The sequence below is a fragment of the Siphateles boraxobius genome, unplaced genomic scaffold (genome assembly GCF_051911475.1).
Source record: "Siphateles boraxobius isolate OS27281-9 unplaced genomic scaffold, OSU_SipBor_1 48, whole genome shotgun sequence".
Taxonomy (NCBI): Eukaryota; Metazoa; Chordata; class Actinopteri; order Cypriniformes; family Leuciscidae; genus Siphateles; species Siphateles boraxobius.
In genome coordinates, this window is record NW_027509119.1 from 11,182,288 (window position 1) to 11,201,837 (window position 19,550).

The 19,550-nt window shown below is 42.6% G+C and overlaps 1 protein-coding gene across 1 annotated transcript in view; it reads left to right on the forward strand.

Annotated features, from left to right (window-relative positions):
- tollip (toll interacting protein) overlaps positions 1–18,761 on the forward strand; it is a 36,349-nt gene extending 17,588 nt beyond the window's left edge. The window contains exons 4-6 of the mRNA XM_077201993.1: positions 2,738–2,890; positions 3,227–3,317; positions 18,166–18,761. Of these exons, the coding sequence (XP_077058108.1) occupies positions 2,738–2,890; positions 3,227–3,317; positions 18,166–18,386 (465 nt within the window). The 3' untranslated portion in view covers positions 18,387–18,761. The remainder of the gene's footprint in view (positions 1–2,737; positions 2,891–3,226; positions 3,318–18,165) is intronic.
- Positions 18,762–19,550: the final 789 nt, after the last annotated feature.

The following is a 19,550-nucleotide window of genomic DNA, read 5'->3' on the forward strand; positions in this document are numbered from 1 at the left end:
TCAGAAAATAACAAGATTTGTCAATAAAAAAATATAAAATATAAAAAAATTGTCGGTAGTCTACCACTGCCTACACGGCCCACCAGATGGCGCTCCAGAACCCGCCCACCGGTTGAGAATCACTGTTTTAGACCATCTGAGATGAGCTCAGGCCCAGAGAACTCGCCGGCATCTCCACATAGAACTGATGTAAAGCTTTCTCCTTGCATAACAGAGATTTAAGTGGCATTTCTTAATGCAGAGTCAGACTGTGTTCAGTGAAAACGGTTTTCCAAATTACTCCTGAGCACATATGGCTGTATTTAACGGATTAGCATGATGGTATCTTGTGCAATGCCATCTGAGGGCTCAAAGGTCACGCACATTCAGCAGAGGTCTACTGCCTTGCCCTACACAGACTGAGATTTCTGTGGATTTCCTGAATCTTGTAACAATATTATGTATGGAAGATGATAAAAGACATACCGGTAAATTCTTTGCAATCTTGCATTGAGAAATGTGATTTTTTTAATTGTTTGACAATTCTGTCATGATATTTGGCACAAAGTGATGAGCCATGACCCATATTTGCTTAAAAAGACTGAGAAGCACTTTTACACCCAAACACGATACCCTCAACTATTACCAATTCACCTGCTCATTGTGGACTGTTTCAAAAGAGTTGGATAATCTAATTTGGATAATCTTTTCACTTTTATTTTGTCTCTGTCCCAACTTTTTGGGGTGTGTTGCAGCCATCAAAATCAAAATTTGTTTATATTTACAAAATACAATTATGTTGGTCAGTGAAAACATTGGAAAACTTTTCTTTGTACTTTTGTCACTTAAAAAAAGTTTAAATAGAATTAACAAATCACAGATTCTGGATTTTATTGCATTTTACAAAATGTCCCAACTTTTTCTGATTTGGGGTTGTAGACTTTTACAATATTACAATACAAATATCCTGTTGGAGCAGCAATTTACTTTCCTTTGTTTCATATCAGCTCAGTGGGTTTGCCTTTCAAGTAGGCTAGTTCAAAAAAGTGTTCATTTTTCATTAAGAAATTTTTTACAGAATATTTTCATTGTTCAATGTCTTAACCATTTGTTTTTCTTTGTCAAGTTTTAGGTGACTAAGTTCAATTAGGATGTATAAGTAGCTTTTATAAACGTAATGTTTAGAAAAAACATTACTGCTGTGCTGTGCATCTTGTTGCTTTTAGCAAGTTGCAATTTGCTTTTAGCTTATGCAAATGGAATTACTTTTGTGTTTTATAATTAATTTAGTCAAACATAATGTGTTTAATAGTAAAACTAATTATATTGTAATTAAAAAATAAAAGATTCCAAATATAAAGTCTTAATGCGGAATTAATTACAAAAATAAAGTGATTGAGATCAAAGCTCTTTGTAGTGCAAGTAAATGTTTGCTTTGTACAGTTATCATTACACACGCACACATTTGCTCTCTGTTCTGCTGTCATTGTTTGCGACTCAAATGTTTTGCTTGCGGCCAAATGGTTGCGCCAAGCGAGAGGGCCCAATAGAAGCAGGCCTGTCATAGTGACACTTAGATGCCGCCTCCTGAACTGCAGCTTCACTTGAATTCAAAACTTTTCAACTCGCAAGTAAAGGTTTTAGTATTGCAAACGATGACAGCAGAACAGAGAGCATAATAAAGCATAATTTGTGTGTGCATAATGAAAACTGTACAAAGAAAATATTTCCTTTGAGAAGAGTTATTATTAATCTTTTTTTAATTTTTGTAATTAAAACCACTTTAAGAAGACTTTTTATTTGCTATCTTTTATTTTTTTAATTACAATATATTTATTTTTGCTCTCAAACAGATTGCGTTTGATTGAATAAAAAAGACAAAAGTAATTCCATGTAAGCCTTGTCTGTGAAACTGGGCATACAAGTCTGGGTGATTTAGTCTAGTTGTAGTCATTGAAAACTGCACTTTGATGAATGAATTACAATCACAATTATAAATCATGTTTGTTGTTATTTCAGAAATTTATTTTTTTCTTCATAATAATGCTCTCAATTATAGAATTGTATCAGAGAATTAGACAGCTGTTTATGCTTCTGGAACCCAAACCTTTTTCACGTCAAATGTCGTTTCCAAACGAAACAGGCGTTTCCGAACCTCTTATATTCAGTTATATTAAATTTAAGGCCATAAGTCTTATAGAGTATAAGAAAAATGTTCATTATATCTTAAGTAAATCATTAAATTTATATTCCGTTAAAAAATGTGATAAATGTATAATCATATATTTTTAAAATTAATATAAACATAATCATTTGTAATTTTGACTCATCCCTTTTCTTAAAAAATGGGTTAAAGGCTGAAATGCGAGGTTTATTATTTTATAAAACACTTTGTTTTTTGTCAATCTGTATTTGAATGTTAAAGTTGTTCAAATTGGGGGGTTTATGGTAATTTTATGGTTTAGTGTAAAATAGACACTGAAAAACCCCACTCATATGCTATTACCTTTATTTGTGCAAATCTTCAAAAAAGGTCTTAAAACGCCTTACATTTGTTTTGTTTTTTAAATCCTGCAGATACCCTGCTTTAGAAAGCCGTTTGTCTGCTGTCTATTATATCACTCACAAATATAAACAGACAAACAAACACAACGTTTTTTTAAATCATGAAATTATAAATTCTGAAAACCTAAATGTAATGGTAACTATTCTGGCAGTAGCCTCTCCTAACTGATGGTTGTTGTGTGTTGGTGGACAGAGGGCATTTTCCATGGATGATCGCATCGCATGGACACACGTGACTATCCCAGAGGGCCTGCGCGAGGGCACCGTAGTGGATGAGTGGTACAGTTTGAGCGGAAGACAGGGTGATGACAAAGAGGGCATGATTAATCTTGTCATGTCTTTTGCAGTAAGTCCTAAAAAAATACTTCTGTGCATGAACTGAAAATTATGCCATGTCTTGACCAGGTGTTATTGCAAGCAAAAGATAAAAGCTGTTGCTTAATGTTGATGTTAATTTGTAAACCAATTTGAATGCGATTGGTATATGTTCTCTTTGCGCAAATGTGTCATTTTGAATTTCTACTTAAAGTACCTGTTACCTGTACAAATGTCCTGGTCAGGACATGCTCTAAAATTCACAAATGCGCTATTAATCGGGAAAAATTGTAAAAACAGTAGCTCTCTCAAGGAAAGAGCTTGTCAACTCTAGCTGAAACTTTTTTTTTTCTTTTCTTTGACCAAGTCAATACCAGCGGGAATGATGATGCAGCCGCAACCTGTGGTTCTGATGCCTACAGTTTATCAGCAAGGCATTGGATATGTGCCCATAGCAGGTTTGTTTAACAATCTATCATCATAACTAGGGATGCACCAAGCGATCAGGCAATATTCATTTTAAAACTGGAATCGAACATTGGCCGATTGTGCTTAAATTCAGGGTCTATATGATAGAGCTGCATGATTAATTGTTAAAAGATCACAATCTCGATCTCAACACCCATGTGATCTTATTCCTGAATGACAATGATTCGGCTATATCTATTAGACCTTTGTCAAGTACGATCGCACTGGAACATTCCATTGTGTTCGTTACCGCTGAGCCAGAGAGAGCGGTTGTCGTGTTAGGTATGAAACACAAACTGTCTTTTCAACCTCACAGTAACGTTATTTCTATGTTACAAATATTCAAATTCTCAGAAGTACTGGGATAAAAGTTTATAGTTAGGTTATAAACACTGATGTCTACAGTAGTAATTAAAATAAAACAAATCACCTTTTGAAAGTAACTTGGCGCATCACATAACGATTAGATCGATTACATCGTTAAACCACTAGGTGGCGACAAGTAACTGTTAAAAATGTATTTGTTTCCAACGAATTGGGATCACACTAGGGAGACCAACTGCCTTCGAGTGAACTAAAATGAACCAATAAACATTGGCATGCAAGATTTGCATTCCGCGTGCCGCCTACCAGTACGGGTATAAAGCGGAAGCAAGCACACACACATTTGCTTTTCGCTGAGGAGCCGGACGTTGTCCAGTCCTCCGCGAAGGTACAGCAGCATGGCAACGGGACGAGACGTCTCCGTTCCCTACTCAGGGACCGAGGGTTACATACGTAACTGAGACGTTCACTTTCGTGGAAACTCCTACGTCTCGTCGGAGGAGTTTCCAAAGAATTGGGATCCCTAACAAAACGCCATTGTGCTGGCCCCTTCCAGCGCCCAGCTTAGCTACCCGCCGGAGCAGTTTCTATATCGTCTTCGGCGGGAGCTAGCTAGGAAAATCACACTGCTGTTCTGCAAGACCCTCTCGGTGGATATGGATAACACTGGGAAAGCGTGCCCAACCTGTGGGAGGGAACGCTGCGGAAGCCCCTGCCTGCCCGAAGGGAGGCACTGGAATACACGTGTACTAACCCGTGGGGTAGTGAAACACATGGCAGTTCTTGAGGTAGTCCCAGCTTGAAGGGTGGGAGCGTACTCAGCAAGGATGACAGAATGGTCTGTCGAGGGGAAGACACGATGCTAGCCCGGAGGGTAGCTGGATCGTGGAGAAAATGGGTCGCCGAAGGGACCACTGTAGGCCACCCAGTCTACACACAACTCCTACGAGGGGTAATAGACCTGGCGCTGGGCGATCTGCCTCGCCTGGTGCCGAAGGGGTGATGGAGGAACTCACAAGGTTAGCCGTATGTTGGGGAACCAACGGAGTAAGAGGACGCACGTATCCGGCCAAGGGGGAGGGATGGCATAGCAGGCCGACATAACCTAATTCCTCGTGTTACTGGCCGTAGCGAGTACACGGGAGGAAACAGGTTCAACACGGAGGCTATCCACAAGTTTCCTACGTCCCATGAGGCCTTGCGTCAAAAGTGGGTGCGTCTTCCGGTTCGAAGTAAACAAGCGAGACGTGACACTCGTTCATTCATTCAACAGTTGATAGTCATTCAAGATATAACGTTAGCGATCCAAACTTGCTAACGATGTGAGAACATAACCTCAACGAAATTAAAAAAGGGTGAAATAGCAGTAACTTAGGCTACTAGGGATGGGCAATCGATTACATTTTCTTAGTCGATCATCGGTATAATTAACGATCGACTAACGTTATAGGCTAAACTAACATTTATAATATTAAAATTTATTATTATTTAACTTTTTATAAATTAAAAATGCAATAAAAATACATCGTGTTTTCTCACGATGAATTCTTTATTACTAGAAGATCAACTTGTGGCAGTTAAACTGGACGTTCGGTTAGGCTAAACTTGATGATGCGCTGCAGTGCTCTGGAACCTGCCGCTGCGAGCCGTCGTTTCTTAAACAGAGACCCTCGTTTGTTCCTAAATAATAATAAAAAAAATCATGTTAAATATGCTGTAAGATACGCGATATAAAACCGAAATCGATCCACAAACCTGTGTCGCGGTATGTGAAGGGAGAATTTCAACTCCCAGAGTTATCCTTCCCGTCCAGATCCAATAGGCTATAGCATATCTTTAAATTACTATTAGTAGCCTATTATTTGAAGTTAACATTATACAAAACAATACCACAAAAAATGCATTTCATATATTAAAACTTCTTTTTATATATCATACTCCATTAATAAAGGAGTCCAGACATTTGAAAAATATAACACATGCCTTTTATATTTAATATGAGGGAAATACACATGCGTTACGGACGTGACACAAAAAAAATCTTAAATTTTTAGGTGGCAAATTTTTTTTTTAGTAATTCTGTGAAATGTGTGAATTACACTGCGCAAAAGTAATACTACCCACTGGATGAAGAAGGGTTGGCTCTCCACAGAAAATAAAATATTCATTTTATTTTATTTTTCGTGTTCGGATTTATGAGGAAAAAACAATGTTACGGACGTGACAGTTCCCTGAAAGCGTTAGTCTACTAAAAGACTGCTTTAAAACTTTTACAGACCTCAAACAGAAAGCACTAAGCCTTTCTTTAAAGTTAATTTTGTTTTGTATTAATTGTATCTTCATTTTAATCAACGTTTCAACAAATTACCTGGATTTAATTAGGGCTGCAACTAACGATTATTTTGATAATCGATTAATCGGACGATTATTTTTTCGATTAATCGATTAATTGGATAGAAATTAAATTAGATTTTTTTTAATTATAACTAAATAAAACCGTAAATCAGGGTATTTATGTGTAAAAGTGTACTTTAAAAAGTGCAAAAGCCACACATTGAGTTTTACTAATATCAATATTTGCATTGTTTTTAATGATAATTGCTGATGGCAAGTTGACAAACATGATTATTGTTAAAAAAATGATATCCAACATATTATGTTTTAACACAATTTTTGTTAAAACAAATTTACACAGACATGTTGTTCAGATGTGAATATCTGAACTAAAAACAAACTAAAAACATCAAAAATTCATTTAATTTTTATTTAAAATTAATTATATATAAGGAATATAAGGATAAAGAATATAATATATATTATATATATAATATATAAAATAATATAATATAAGGATAAATTGATTAAATAAATATAGAAAGACTGAAAACAATTGTGTGAATGTAGAGCCGCAGTAGATCGCGTTTGAAAAACAATTAAAACTTAGTAGACAAATGCTATAAAAAGAGAACGGAATGGAGGTAACGTTACCCAGCAAGCTAACAGGCTTGAGTAAAGGACAGGAGAAATTATGCATTAGTGCACAAGCATTCGCTGAAAACCACTGAGTACAGTGACTAAAAAACAATATTTTACTGCTGCTGTTATTAACTGCCTTTGTATTTAATGCTTCACTTTGTAAACACCGTTTTAATTTAACCTATTTCTGCGGTAGCGCTATTTTAATCCATCACTTACGTTGCGAGCGAACTGATTGCACAACCTGATGCTCAAGACAAAATACAGACATCCCGGAAGTCCCGGGAGTCTCCCGCATATTGATTGCGGCTCCCTGATGCCCGCGAATTAGTTCAAACTCCCGAAATCTAGAGCGCGCATGCGAGACAGAAGAGACTGCTCCAAACCGTGTAGCGCGCGCGCTCGGCAGAGCGCCTGAGGGAGAGAGACCTTGTGTGTGTGTGCGTACCAGTAAACGCTCCCCGTGACGTAAGCAGACCAACTAATCGATAATGACATTCGTTGACAACGATTTTCATAATCGATTATAATCGATTTTATCGATTAGTTGTTGCAGCCCTAGATTTAATAAATAATAAGTAAATATAGCAGACAATAATATCACCACACAGAGGCGCCGGCGCCTGAACTGCAGCTTGTCTCATAAATGAACCGAAACTCAGCATAGTCTACTTGCCTTACAGACCTGAGAAATATATATATTATCTACAGAACGCTTGAAATGTCTTAAACGAAACAATTCAAAACGAAAGAAAACTATGTAATCCGTATGAAATGTGCATTTTTCTCTGGCGCGCTCACTACTGTGAAGATCGCGAGTCAGCATCGACACAGAAAACACTTGTTTATTAATAAATAGCCTAATTAAAATGTATCATTGCTATATTTTACAGATTCATAATCATTACTTTTGCCGGTTCTTTGTGACAGCTTTTAGCTGTTTTATTGGCAGCGCCACCCTTACATGTTACATGAACACATCTTCATCAGCACCGAAAACATGGAGATGTTTATATAATGGGATAATTGTAGGCTATAATAAAATTGGCCACAGAATTTGCACGTTGTCCATGAGCTCCGTAACGACATCTCTCATAAAGGTTTGTGACTTAGTTTAAATAGTAAAAAAAGATCAGAAAAAAAAGAAAACGCCTAGCCTCTTCGCTAAATAGTACACAAAATACCATTAGTATGCTACTTCCGCCGCCTGACCGGAAGTTGAACCCACTTTTTTTTCTTTTTTTTTACAGTAGCGCCCCCCAGAAACAGGTGGATAGAATCTAGCGAACGTGTTAGGTGTCGCCCAGCCCGCAGCTCTACAGATGTCTGTCAGCGAGGCGCCTTGCGCCAAAGCCCAGGAGGAGGCAACACTCCTAGTAGAGTGTGCCCTCAACCTAGGTGGGCAAGGCACGTCCTGGGTAGCATAAGCCCGGATGTTAGCATCCACTAGCCAGTGGGCTAACCTCTGCTTGGAGACAGCCTTCCCCTTCTGCTGGCCTCCGTAACAGACGAAGAGCTGATCTGAGGTCCTGAAGCTTTGCGTTCTGTCCACGTAACAACGCAGGGCGCGAACGGGACAGAGAAAAGCAAGGGCTGGGTCTGCCTCCTCCGGGGGCACCGCTTGCAGGTTCACTACCTGATCTACAAATGGAGTGGTAGGAACCTTGGGAACATATCCGAGCCGGGGTCTCAGAACAACGTGAGAAAGGCCCGGTTCGAACTCAAAGCACAATTCGTTGATCGAAAAAGCCTGCAGATCCCCTACCCTATTAAAGGAGGCCAAAGCCAACAGGAGAGCTGTCTTTATAGACAGGATATTAAACTCAACCGTTTGCAATGGCTCAAAAGGGGGCCTCTGAAGTGCTCTGAGCACTAGAGGTAAGTCCCAAGAGGGTACGGGGTGCAGATTACAAGGCGGATTTAGCCTCCTGGCACCCCTAAGGAATCTGATGACCAGGTCGTGCTTTCCCAATGACGTACCTTCTACTGCATCGTGATGAGCGGCTGTTGCGGCAACATACACTTTTGAGGGTGGAGGGAGACCGCCTTCTCTCCAACCCATCTTGCAGGAAGGAAAGCACGACTCTGATCGGGCAAGTTCGTGGGTCTTCCCTGTGGGAAGAACACCAATCGACGAACAGGTTCCAGTTCAACGCATAGAGCCGCCTCGTAGAGGGGGCTCTAGCGGAAGTGATGGTGTCTACCACAGCCTGTGGTAGGCCACCTAGAGCCTCCGCGTCCCGTCCAGGGACCAGACATGAATATTCCAGTGGTCTGGACACGGGTGCCATAGGGTGCCCCGTCTCTGAGAAAGTAGATCCTTCCCCAGAGGAATGGGCCAAGGAGGGGCTGTCGCGAGGAGCATGAGTTCCACAAACCAAGTCCGGTTGGGCCAATACGGCGCAACAAGCAGGACCTGCTCCTCGTCCTCCCTGACCTTGCACAAAGTCTGTGCGAGAAGGCTCACTGGGGGAAACGCATATTTGCTAAGGCCCCGGGGCCAGTGCATCCGTGCTGAGGGATCCTTCTGTTTTAGGGAATAAAACAGCCGGCAATGGGTCGTGTCCGGAGAGGCAAACAGATCTATCTGAGCGGCTCTGAAGATTCCCCAAATCAGCTGGACCACCTGGGGATGGAGTCGCCATTCTCCCGGAAGAGGTGGCTGCCGTGAGAGCTCGTCGGCTACACGGTTGAGTGCACCAGGGATGTGAATGGCCCGAAGCGACCTCAAATGCTTCTGACTCCATAGGAGGAGATGGCGGGCGAGTCGCGACATGCGACGGGAGCGTAGACCACCTTGACGGTTGATGTACGCAACGGTCGCAGTGCTGTCCATACGGACCAGTACGTGCAGAAGCAGCCCTTTGAGGCAGCACAAGGCTAAGCGTGGTGCTTGTACCTCTAGGCAGTTTAAGTGCCGATGCAGTTGAGGCCCCGTCCACAGACCTGAAACTGCATGCCCGTTGTACGTGGCCCCCCATCATTGGAAGAGGCATCTGTGAAAACCACAGCATGCCCGGACACCTGGACTAAGGGAACTCCGGCCCGTAGAAACGCAGTGTCCGAACAAGGACTGAAGGTTTGGGGACAGTGAGGGGTAATGTTGACCCAGAATGTGCTGCTCTGCTACGCCCATCTCGGGACTCGATTGTGAAGCCAGCGCTGAAGCGGTCTCATATGAAGCAGGCCGAGCGCAATACTGCGGCTGCCATATGCCCCAGGAGCCTCTGAAACTGTTTCAGTGGGACCGCAGACTTGCCTTGAAAAGACTTGAGGCAGTTGAGCACTGACTGGACGCGCTCCTCAGTGAGGCGCGCAGTCTGACCGACCGAGTCCAACTCCAAACCGAGAAAAGAGATCCTCTGTGTGGGGCAGAGTTTGCTCTTGTCCCAGTTGACCTGAAGTCCCAATCGGCTGACGTGCTGGAGCACAGAGTCCCTGTGTTCGCACAACAGATCTCGCGAGTGAGCTATTATAAGCCAGTCGTCGAGATAGTTAAGAACGTGAACGTCATGTTCTCTCATGTGAACAATGGCCGCCTCCACGTCTTTCGTGAAGACAAAGGGCGACAGGGCCAAGCCGAAGGGTAGGACCTTATACTGATATGCTCGACCCTCGAACGCAAACTGTAGAAACGGTCTGTGACGAGGAAGAATCAAGACATGAAAGTAAGCGTCCTTCAGGTCGATCGTTGCAAACCAATCCTGGGGACGGATGCATTCGAAGATGCGTTTCTGTGTGAGCATTTTGAATGGGAGCTTTTGTAGGGCCCGATTCAAACTCTCAGGTCCAGGATCGGCCGTAACCCACCGCCTTTCTTTGGTACAATGAAGGAAGGGCTGTAGAACCCAGACCTCATCTTGGCTGGAGGGACAGGCTCGATCGCGTCCTTCGCCAGCAGGACGTCGATCTCCTTCCCCAAAACAGGTGCATCAACACTCCGCACACGGGTGAACCGGATGCCCCTGAACTTGGGAGGCTGTCGGGCAAACTGAATTGCATAGCCGAGCCGAATGGTACGAATGAGCCAACGGGACGGACTCGGAAGTGCTAGCCAGGCTTCTAGAGACTGTACTAACGAGCCCACGCGAATCATTGGCGTACCTGCGGAGAGGCAGCGAGGTGGAAGGCAGGGACCGGACTCCGGAGGCATTACTGCGGCCGAGAGAGGGCTCTGGGTGTGCGGGGCGAAACACCTACCTGTTTCCACTGGGGGACAGGCAACAGGGAAGGCCCGGAGGCGTTCAGCTGCTGGCTGTCCCGAGGGGAAATGAGGAGGGAGGCCCGGAGGCGTCGAGTCCCGATTTCCGCACCTCCTTGCCCAGCGGGAGATGAGAGCGACGAGGCCGTAGCGGCGTCACTGGCGTCTGAGCGCTGGGGTGAGAGGAATGAGAGCGGCAAGGCAACGTGGTGACGCACACTGTCATTCTGACCCTCTTGGACGGGGAGACTGGGAGCGGTGAGGCACTTGGCCGACCCCGGCTGCCAGACTCGAGCGTGAGTGACCCAGAGGAAGTAGAAACTGCTCTTTTATTGAAAATTTGGGTACCGCGGACCGGGTGGTCAGCGGCAGAACAGAAAGAAAAGGAAATAAAGATTCTCCACCTGGCCCTCCTCCGGGGGAAGGAGAGGAACAGAGGTTCCCGACGAGCAGCCACTGCATCCTCTGGGTCACCCGTCTCAGGGTCGCTTCCCTCTCCTCTTCCCGGGAGGTTTAGACGACTCCCAAGCGGGCTGGGCAGCTCTCTTGCGGCCGGCACCCTGCTGCTTAGGGGGCTGCTGCCTAGGCTGGGCAAGGGCGGAGGCGGCGGCAGGAGGGTGCCCTCGGCGATGAGCAGCCGGAGGCGCAGGCGACTGGGGTGGGGCAGCAGCAGGCCGTCTCCAAGGCATGATGTTCTTGATAACCTCCGACTGCTTCTGGGCGGCGGAGAACTGTTGGGTGTAGCTCTCCACCGCGTCGCCAAAGAGGCCACCCTGGGATATGGGGGAGTTCAGGAACCTGGACTTGTCCCACTCGCGCATATCGGCCAGGGTGAGCCAGAGATGCCACTCCTGGACCACCAGCGTGGACATCGCCCGACCCAGGGAGCGTGCGGTGACTTTCGTCGCCCGGAGGGCGAGGTCCGTCGCCGTACGCAGCTCTTGGAGCACCCCTGGGTCGGTAAAACCCTCCCGCTTTGGCCTGGTGGACCCGTAGAAGCGCCATGGCATGCAGGGCAGAAGCAGCTTCTCCGTACGCGCTGTAGGCCTTGCTAGTCAGACTGGAAGAGAACCTACAGGCGCGGGAGGGGAGCGTGGGGTTACCCCGCCAGGTGGACGCGGTCTTAGGACACAACTGCATCGCTACTGACCGTTCCACTGGGGGGGATGTCCACGTATCCCTTCACTGCCCCGCTATCGAGAGTGGTGAGGGAGGAGGAGGGAGTCGATCTGTGTCTGGCTGCCAAAGGGGCCATCCACGACCTCGTCACCTCGTCATTCACTTCCGGAAAGAAAGGAACCGGGGCGGGGCGCTGAGAACCAGCACGAGCCGCCCCGAGATACCAATTGTCGAGCCGCGAGGGTTCGGGACGCGGTGGAGGGTTCCACTGGAGCCCGACACTCGGGAAAGCATAGCGGCCATTTCTGGATCCGGCTTGGCTAACGGTACCACACCCGAAGGGGGCAACGCAGTTGGGTCGTCATCTCCAGAATATGACCGCTCTCCCTCTGATGCAGCAATCGAAATCTGGTCCTCCGGCGGAGCCCTGAAGGAAACGACTGGGACCACACGAGATGGCCCAGCGCACTCCTTCGGAGGCTTCAATGGCAGCGATGCGGAGGAGTGAGGAGCCTGCGGGGGTCTTTCACCCGGCTGGACATTCCTCACTGTAACACCCAGACCACCAATGGGATTAGCCGAAGTAGCCTTCTTCTGAAGTGAACCAGAAGAAGAACTAGATCGGAGAATCCCCAAAGGGACTCCCCCTCGTTTGAGGGATCTTAGTCTCGATCTAAGCATCGCGACGGTAATGTTTCCACAGTGAGAACAAGACTCATTCGCAAACGCTGCCTCAGCGTGCGCGAGGCCCCAAGCACAAGAGACCGCGATCGTGACCATCAACCCATGGCAGATATTGACCGCATCCAGAAACACACGGATGAAACGTAATCCTGAAATGGACGCGATCTTCACCTGTGTTACTCTTTTAGAGAATGTTCTCTTGTTGTACTGAAGCACACAGGGATCAACGCGGCAACACAGCGGGGAAACTGCAAGCCCGCTGTGTGCACTCAACCGAATACCAGCTGTGAAAACAGCTCTTTTGAAAGATGTAGATAGCGTGTAATCACAACCGGCAGCCGGGAGCTCGCGAAGATCACTGAAGTGCCGTCACACCAACACAGAGAGATCCAGAAAAAGAGCAGACTCGTTGAGCACGAAGAAAACACGTTCTTGAAACTCATTCACTCAGAGGACACAACCGGTCGGCTTCGAAGCAAAAAGCAAATTTGTGTGCGCTTGCTTCCGCTTTATACCCGCACTGGTAGGCGGCGCGCGGAATGCAAATCTTGCATGCCAATGTTTATTGGCTCGTTTTAGTTCACTCGAAGGCAGTTGGTCTCCCTAGCGTGATCCCAATTCGTTGGAAACTCCCGACGAGACGTAGGAGTTCCCACGAAAGGGAACTGCGTATCACTTTGTAGTGTATTCTTGTAGTTTTAATAGGTTTTCAAAGTAACTTGAAAGTAAAGTAATTAGCAATATGATTACTTTTTACATTCAGTAATGTTATCAAATTACAATTTTAAAATAGTAATTAGTAATTTGTAGTGGATTACTTTGAGTAACTTACCCAACACTGATGAAAAGGCAGCTTAATTTGCTGGATTTTTTCAGATATCCGAAAATAAGGAAGTGTAACGATGATAAAATATATCGGGTCTAACAGATAACTTGTGCTAAACTGAGGTAGTTTTTTTGTAGCCCAGCTTAAAACTATTTCAGTATTTTTTTTAATATTAATTGTTTAATAATTATTTTATCAATATGCTAATTATTTACAGTATGTAAATATGGTATGGACTCTCTAATGAGACTAGCTGACTAAAGCTACAGTCGGCACTGAATAGTCGGTTAATATGGTTTCCCTTAAAAGTTTTTCAATATCTTATTTACATCGCCTATTAGGGGTGGGCGATATAGCCTCAAAATTCTATCACGATATTTCAAGAATATTTGTGATAATGATATTTATGACGATATAGACATTTTATTTGTTGTTGTTGTAAATTTTCTTATTATGTTTATTTCGCCTAAATGTTTGCTCACTCATTGCATTTTTACAATGTGGTAATTTTGTTGTTAAGAGTTTACACAACACAAGGAAGCTTGATTTCAATCTTTGAATTAAATGTTAAATGTGTGTAGGTCTAACACCTGTATTCAGAAATACTACAGAAACATAATAAAGTAATCAAATGTAAAATAACACATAGTCTTTTAGTTCTGTTTCCTGATTAAATTAAATACACAGGCTAATAATTCTCATTCATTACAATTAAAGCTATCTTTTGTTGTTTTGACGACAACATTAATGACAGACATATAGCCTTTGGCTGCTGTCACTTTCACAGCTAGCGCACGGATCCATTGCTGTTTTCATTATACTGTCTGTCACACTGTCACATGCGTTTTATACATAACCGACTGTGTTTATGAGTATACTTACCACGACCGGAAGTTTCACACAATTTTGCGTTTTTCCCCCCATTAAAGCGATTTAATCCGCGAAAAATAACTTTAGTTTCTCGCGAGCTGTAGCCTAGGTACTGTATGTATGCACGCAGTGCAACTCTCTCAGAGAGTGCGCGAGTAGCTTACTGGATAGTTTAAAACCGCTTGAATGTTTAAACTGATAAGAATTAAGAAGACTTGAAAATTATAAACTTAAGTTACGATGCACTGATGGCTAGATTGTGCAAGAGACCATTCAGTCAATTCCCGACTCCTAAACGCGCGCGAGAGAAGACGCGCGTCGGCAGCCCCGCTGAACACTCAAGCTGTTTGTGAAATTGCTAAATCGTCATCGGAGGCTGACAGGCTACTCTCGCGCTCAGACAGGTGTTGTTGTTGTGCGTGCTAGGGAACGTAAATGCGCCATACGTCATCGCGCCGCTATATCATTGATATCGCGATATGACACTTTTTTATCATGTAAAAATGTATACCGGTATTATCGTGGACGGTATGATATGGCACACCCCTATCGCCTATACGCTTTATTTACTTTATTTATACAATGGTTAAAATAATGTCATGACAACATAATGGTTAAAACAACTGCAGGTTAACAAAGATGTAAAAACCTGACAACTGATAGATGCAAGTGTGGTGAAACGGGTGTTCTGTTTATTTCAAAGAACTGATGACTGTAGGCTATTAACAATATTGCATAACTGATAACTAAACTAACTAATTTTGGAAAGGCCCATTGTCTCACATTCTTGGCTGCTCTTGTTGTCTCACATTCTTTGCTTTTTCATTGTCCCACATTCTTTCTTTCTCTCTCTCTCTCTCTCTCTCTCTCTCTCTCTCTCTCTCTCTCTCTCGCTCTCGCTCTCGCTCTCGCTCTCGCTCTCGCTCTCGCTCTCGCTCTCGCTCTCGCTCTCGCTCTCGCTCTCGCTCCTGCTCCTGCTCCTGCTCCTGCTCCTGCACAGACGATTCATTCAACTGTCTGATTTTAATAATCGGATTGTCTAACACTGCTTCTGCTTATTGCTGTGTTTTAAACGAAGGTGCAATGATCATAATGCATTGCAAGGCAAGCCCGTAACAAGTATAAGCTCAATATTTCTCAGATATTTCGTATCAGATTTGGTTATTGGAATAATAAATTATAGACTAACATTTCATTCTGAAAACATACTTTATTTGTAGATTGAAATTTAACAGTAATACATGATTACATGAATTGCTTAACTAAAAGGGCAGCCAGGGAGAGTGACAGAGAAATAAACACCTGGAAAGGGGTAGAGATAGAAACTTGCAGAGGAATGGAAAGCACAATCCTTCTGGAAAGTACAGAAATTAATTTAAAGAAATAGCAGCCACACTGGGAAATGTCCACAGCTTACAAACCCTGTGTCCCACTAGATGGGTTAAGAGGACTCTTGCAATTATGTCTGTACCACCGCAGTATGATCATGTTACATGGCTTAGAACAAATGGAAGAAAATGACTCCCGATCTACCACAGGAGCAACTGTCAGGGGGTTGTTGGATAGATTTGAGTGAGGGACCACAGTCATAGGCAGGGGTGCACATAACATTTTCAGTGAGTTACTCGGGTGAGTACCAGGAGATGGTGTTTGGTACTCACCCCATGTATCGCGGTGTTAATAAGTGCATTCTTCCTCACTGTCCTCCTCATCAGTGTAGAAGCTGTCAATCACAGCTGTCAATCATGACGTCACATTCCTGTTTTTATAGCTAAAATACCTAAAATACAGAAAACATCTTTGGAAAAAAATTATTTGAAGTGTAATTTGATTGTTTAGTTTTCATCGCGTTCTTTAGACTACATGGGGAGAATTTTGAACAACTCACTGTAGCTGTGTCAACCGGTATGCGATTTGTCAGTCAAAAATAGTCGATCTCCGAATGCAACTTAACAGGGAGGAGAGTAAAGATGGAAAGCTCCTAAAGCTTAGTTCCATATAAATTCACGGATAATTTGTTGTTTTGTCGTAAGTGAAAAACAATATTGACCTTGTATTTGAAAAAGGATCCTCGTATAAGAAGCAATACTAAAATTCAGACACAGTTCATTCGCATTCGGAGATCGACTATTTGTGACTGACAAAATGCCAACGGACACCGCTACAGTGAGTTGTTCAAAATCTTTCTTTTTAGTAAACACTGTGTCCACAAACAATGTTCTCAATGCTCGAGTTCATGTGTAGAGCCCCTGGAGATACTTCGAGCAAAATTGCACGTTGTGTCGAGCCTTCTTAGTGTTTTAAAAATAGCCATTTTTGATGCTATCATATACGTGCCCCTAGCTCTCCCAATCAAAAGGCAATTTGACCGAAAACAAAAATACGGTCAAACTTTAAAGTGACGTTTCCATTTTAATTATGCTTTTAAACGAAAGTTTGCCTCCAGTAGATAAACAAAACGACAGTTACCCTTTAACGTTAAGTACGCAAAGGCGCGTAGTAACACAAGTGGCATTACGCATTCCTGATTTTTGTCGCGCATGCGTACCTGCGTACCAGTTATGTGCACCCCTGGTCATAGGGCTCTTGATGGCTTCAGAGGTTGTTCAAGAGTTGGAATGCCACGACTGCACCTTGAAAATCTGAAGAAAACTTCAAGACCATCTATAAACATTAGACATGGCATGTAAACCTCATCTTCAGCCCAATACACTGCCCAACTTTCGCAGATCTCCGAAACACCTTTCAGGTAACATTGCACCTCACATGCCAGCAGCAGCTGAGGAGTATTACAAGGTGGATTTCTACAGGATGTTGGACACCACTGGCCAGCAGTTCAGTGAGATGTTTAGACAGAGTGGCTTACGTACTCTCGCTCAACTGAAGAGCATGCTTTTATCCAGAGAGGTGGATTCTTCAGTCATTGCTCCATACGCTGAGCTGAATCCTGCAACATTTCAAACAGACCAACATTTTTAAACACAACTGCAAATACGAAACTCTAAAGGAAGCTGCAGCAGACCACCCCCACCTGTCAGACCAGAGTTGCACCACTGTCTATTTGAAACAAATAAATTGTGCAGTTCTGCTATATGATGTTTTGGGCATTTCATCATGTTTAAACCTATAAACTATCATAAATGTGCAAAATTCTCCAAATTATCTGTCTTTTTGCTGTGAAATCCTTACTGATTTTTATAAAGTAAATGAAAGAATAACTTACATTGTTAGTAATATTTCAAGATAAACACTTACTAGACTGAAGTAAAACTTAGGGTTTCCTGATTGTCCATATTTTTAATTATTAGAAAAATGTTAGAATGTGAGTATCAAATACGATCCATCAGGCTTTTGAGGAATATTTGTTTGTTCATCTTTCAATCATCATTGTATTGCATTACATAATATGTTTTGAAACTACAAGTTTTGACCATAAAACTAAGCATTTAGATATCATCTTACTAAGACATTTTATTGGCAGATGTCGAGTGAAAGCTGATATTTATATCCATTTTGAGTAAAAGGTCTGCTGTACTGTGTTTTTTCCTCCTCGAGTACGAGATCCATATTCTCACTACACCATACTATCTGAGCCATAAAAGCATGATGTTTCAAATATGATGCAAAAATAAAGCATGTCTTTTTTTTATTTTTTATTTCATGTCAGGGTTATAGTGATAAAGCAAGCCTATTCTGTTTTAAATAGTAAGACTCCCTTTTTATAGAAAAAAACCCATCAAATCATAATCCCCAAAATTGATTCCTGTGTACATTTAAATACTTTCAGTTATAAAAAAATAAAAACAAAACATTATCTTTTGTCCAAATCTGCACCTAGGTGTCCCTGGTCTGTACAACCAAGGTGTGGTACCAATGGGAATGCCAGCTGTGCCTCCTGTTGCACCTCAGAGCACCCCTTGCAGTGAAGAAGACCTTAAAGCCCTTCAGGATATGTTTCCCAACCTGGACAAGGAAGTGATTCGCACTGTTTTGGAGGCCCAACAGGGCAACAAGGATGCTGCCATAAACTCCTTGCTACAGATGGCAGAGGAGCTTTAACTGGAGAACTGCCACTCAGAGCTGAAATATTTAACTGTACCAACAATGTAAAACTTTATACCAAAAATTCCTTGATAAAATGCACACTGAAGTCTATCAACCCTTAATCGTAGCAAGTAAATCTAACAACTTGTAATTGTTTTTGCTAAATCAGCATTCAGAATGAATGTTTCTGGAATGTTATAGAGAATGTAGGATAATTTTGCAAAAGAGTATCTTGTCGTATGTCCACTGAGGGCAGTATACAATGTCTGTATTGTAGTGATCCCATGTCTTAAAGATGTTTGATATTATGCTTTTATCTGTATGAATTTAGTTACATAAATGTTCATGAATATAATTTATTTTGAAGATTATTAAAGAGATATCAGAGTATGTCATTTTGATGGGTCTTTTGTATGTGCACAAACCACTCTGTGACAATTATCAGAACAGGTCACTAAGAGCTACTGTTACGCTGAGTGTAAAATGCCAAATATCGTCACAGTATGTAAGAAGTACGTTGCCTGTCATTGCACAGCACACAAAACATTTGCAAGACCTTTCTAATTATGATTGTGTTTTTGTGGACACAAAAGGATAAACATTGCACAACAAATTGTGTATACTATATATATTATAAATGTTGGATCTGTGACAAATTGCTGTTCTTTTATTACAAGTTACTTTGAATAAAAGCATCTGCAAAATGTAAATTAAAAGGCTATACTTGCCATACCACTATAACTTAACATGGATTTAACTACTAATTCAAATATATCATAAAAAATCATGAGCAATTGTTTCCCACAATTATAATTATTTTGCATCCAAAATCAATACAATGCAAATCCATAACCTTTCCACCATTCCATTCACAGATTTATTTCTATATGCAGAATTTTGAGACCATTGTAATTTTTCAAAAAAATGAAAACGTGCAAGAACTTCAATTTGCATAAGTTTATTAAGAGCTACTAGACAAGAAACAAAAGAGCAGTCATTCTCATGACACCATAGAGTTAATTATCACAAACATTTAAAATGTACAGATTCATCCCATGAGATACATTTGAAATGGCTCTACTGTATGTTGTTAAAAAAGCAGGTTCACAATCTCCTCCGACGTCTCTTTAAGGAAGTAGATTGACCAGGGCAATCGCTGGCCTTGCAGCCACAAGAATC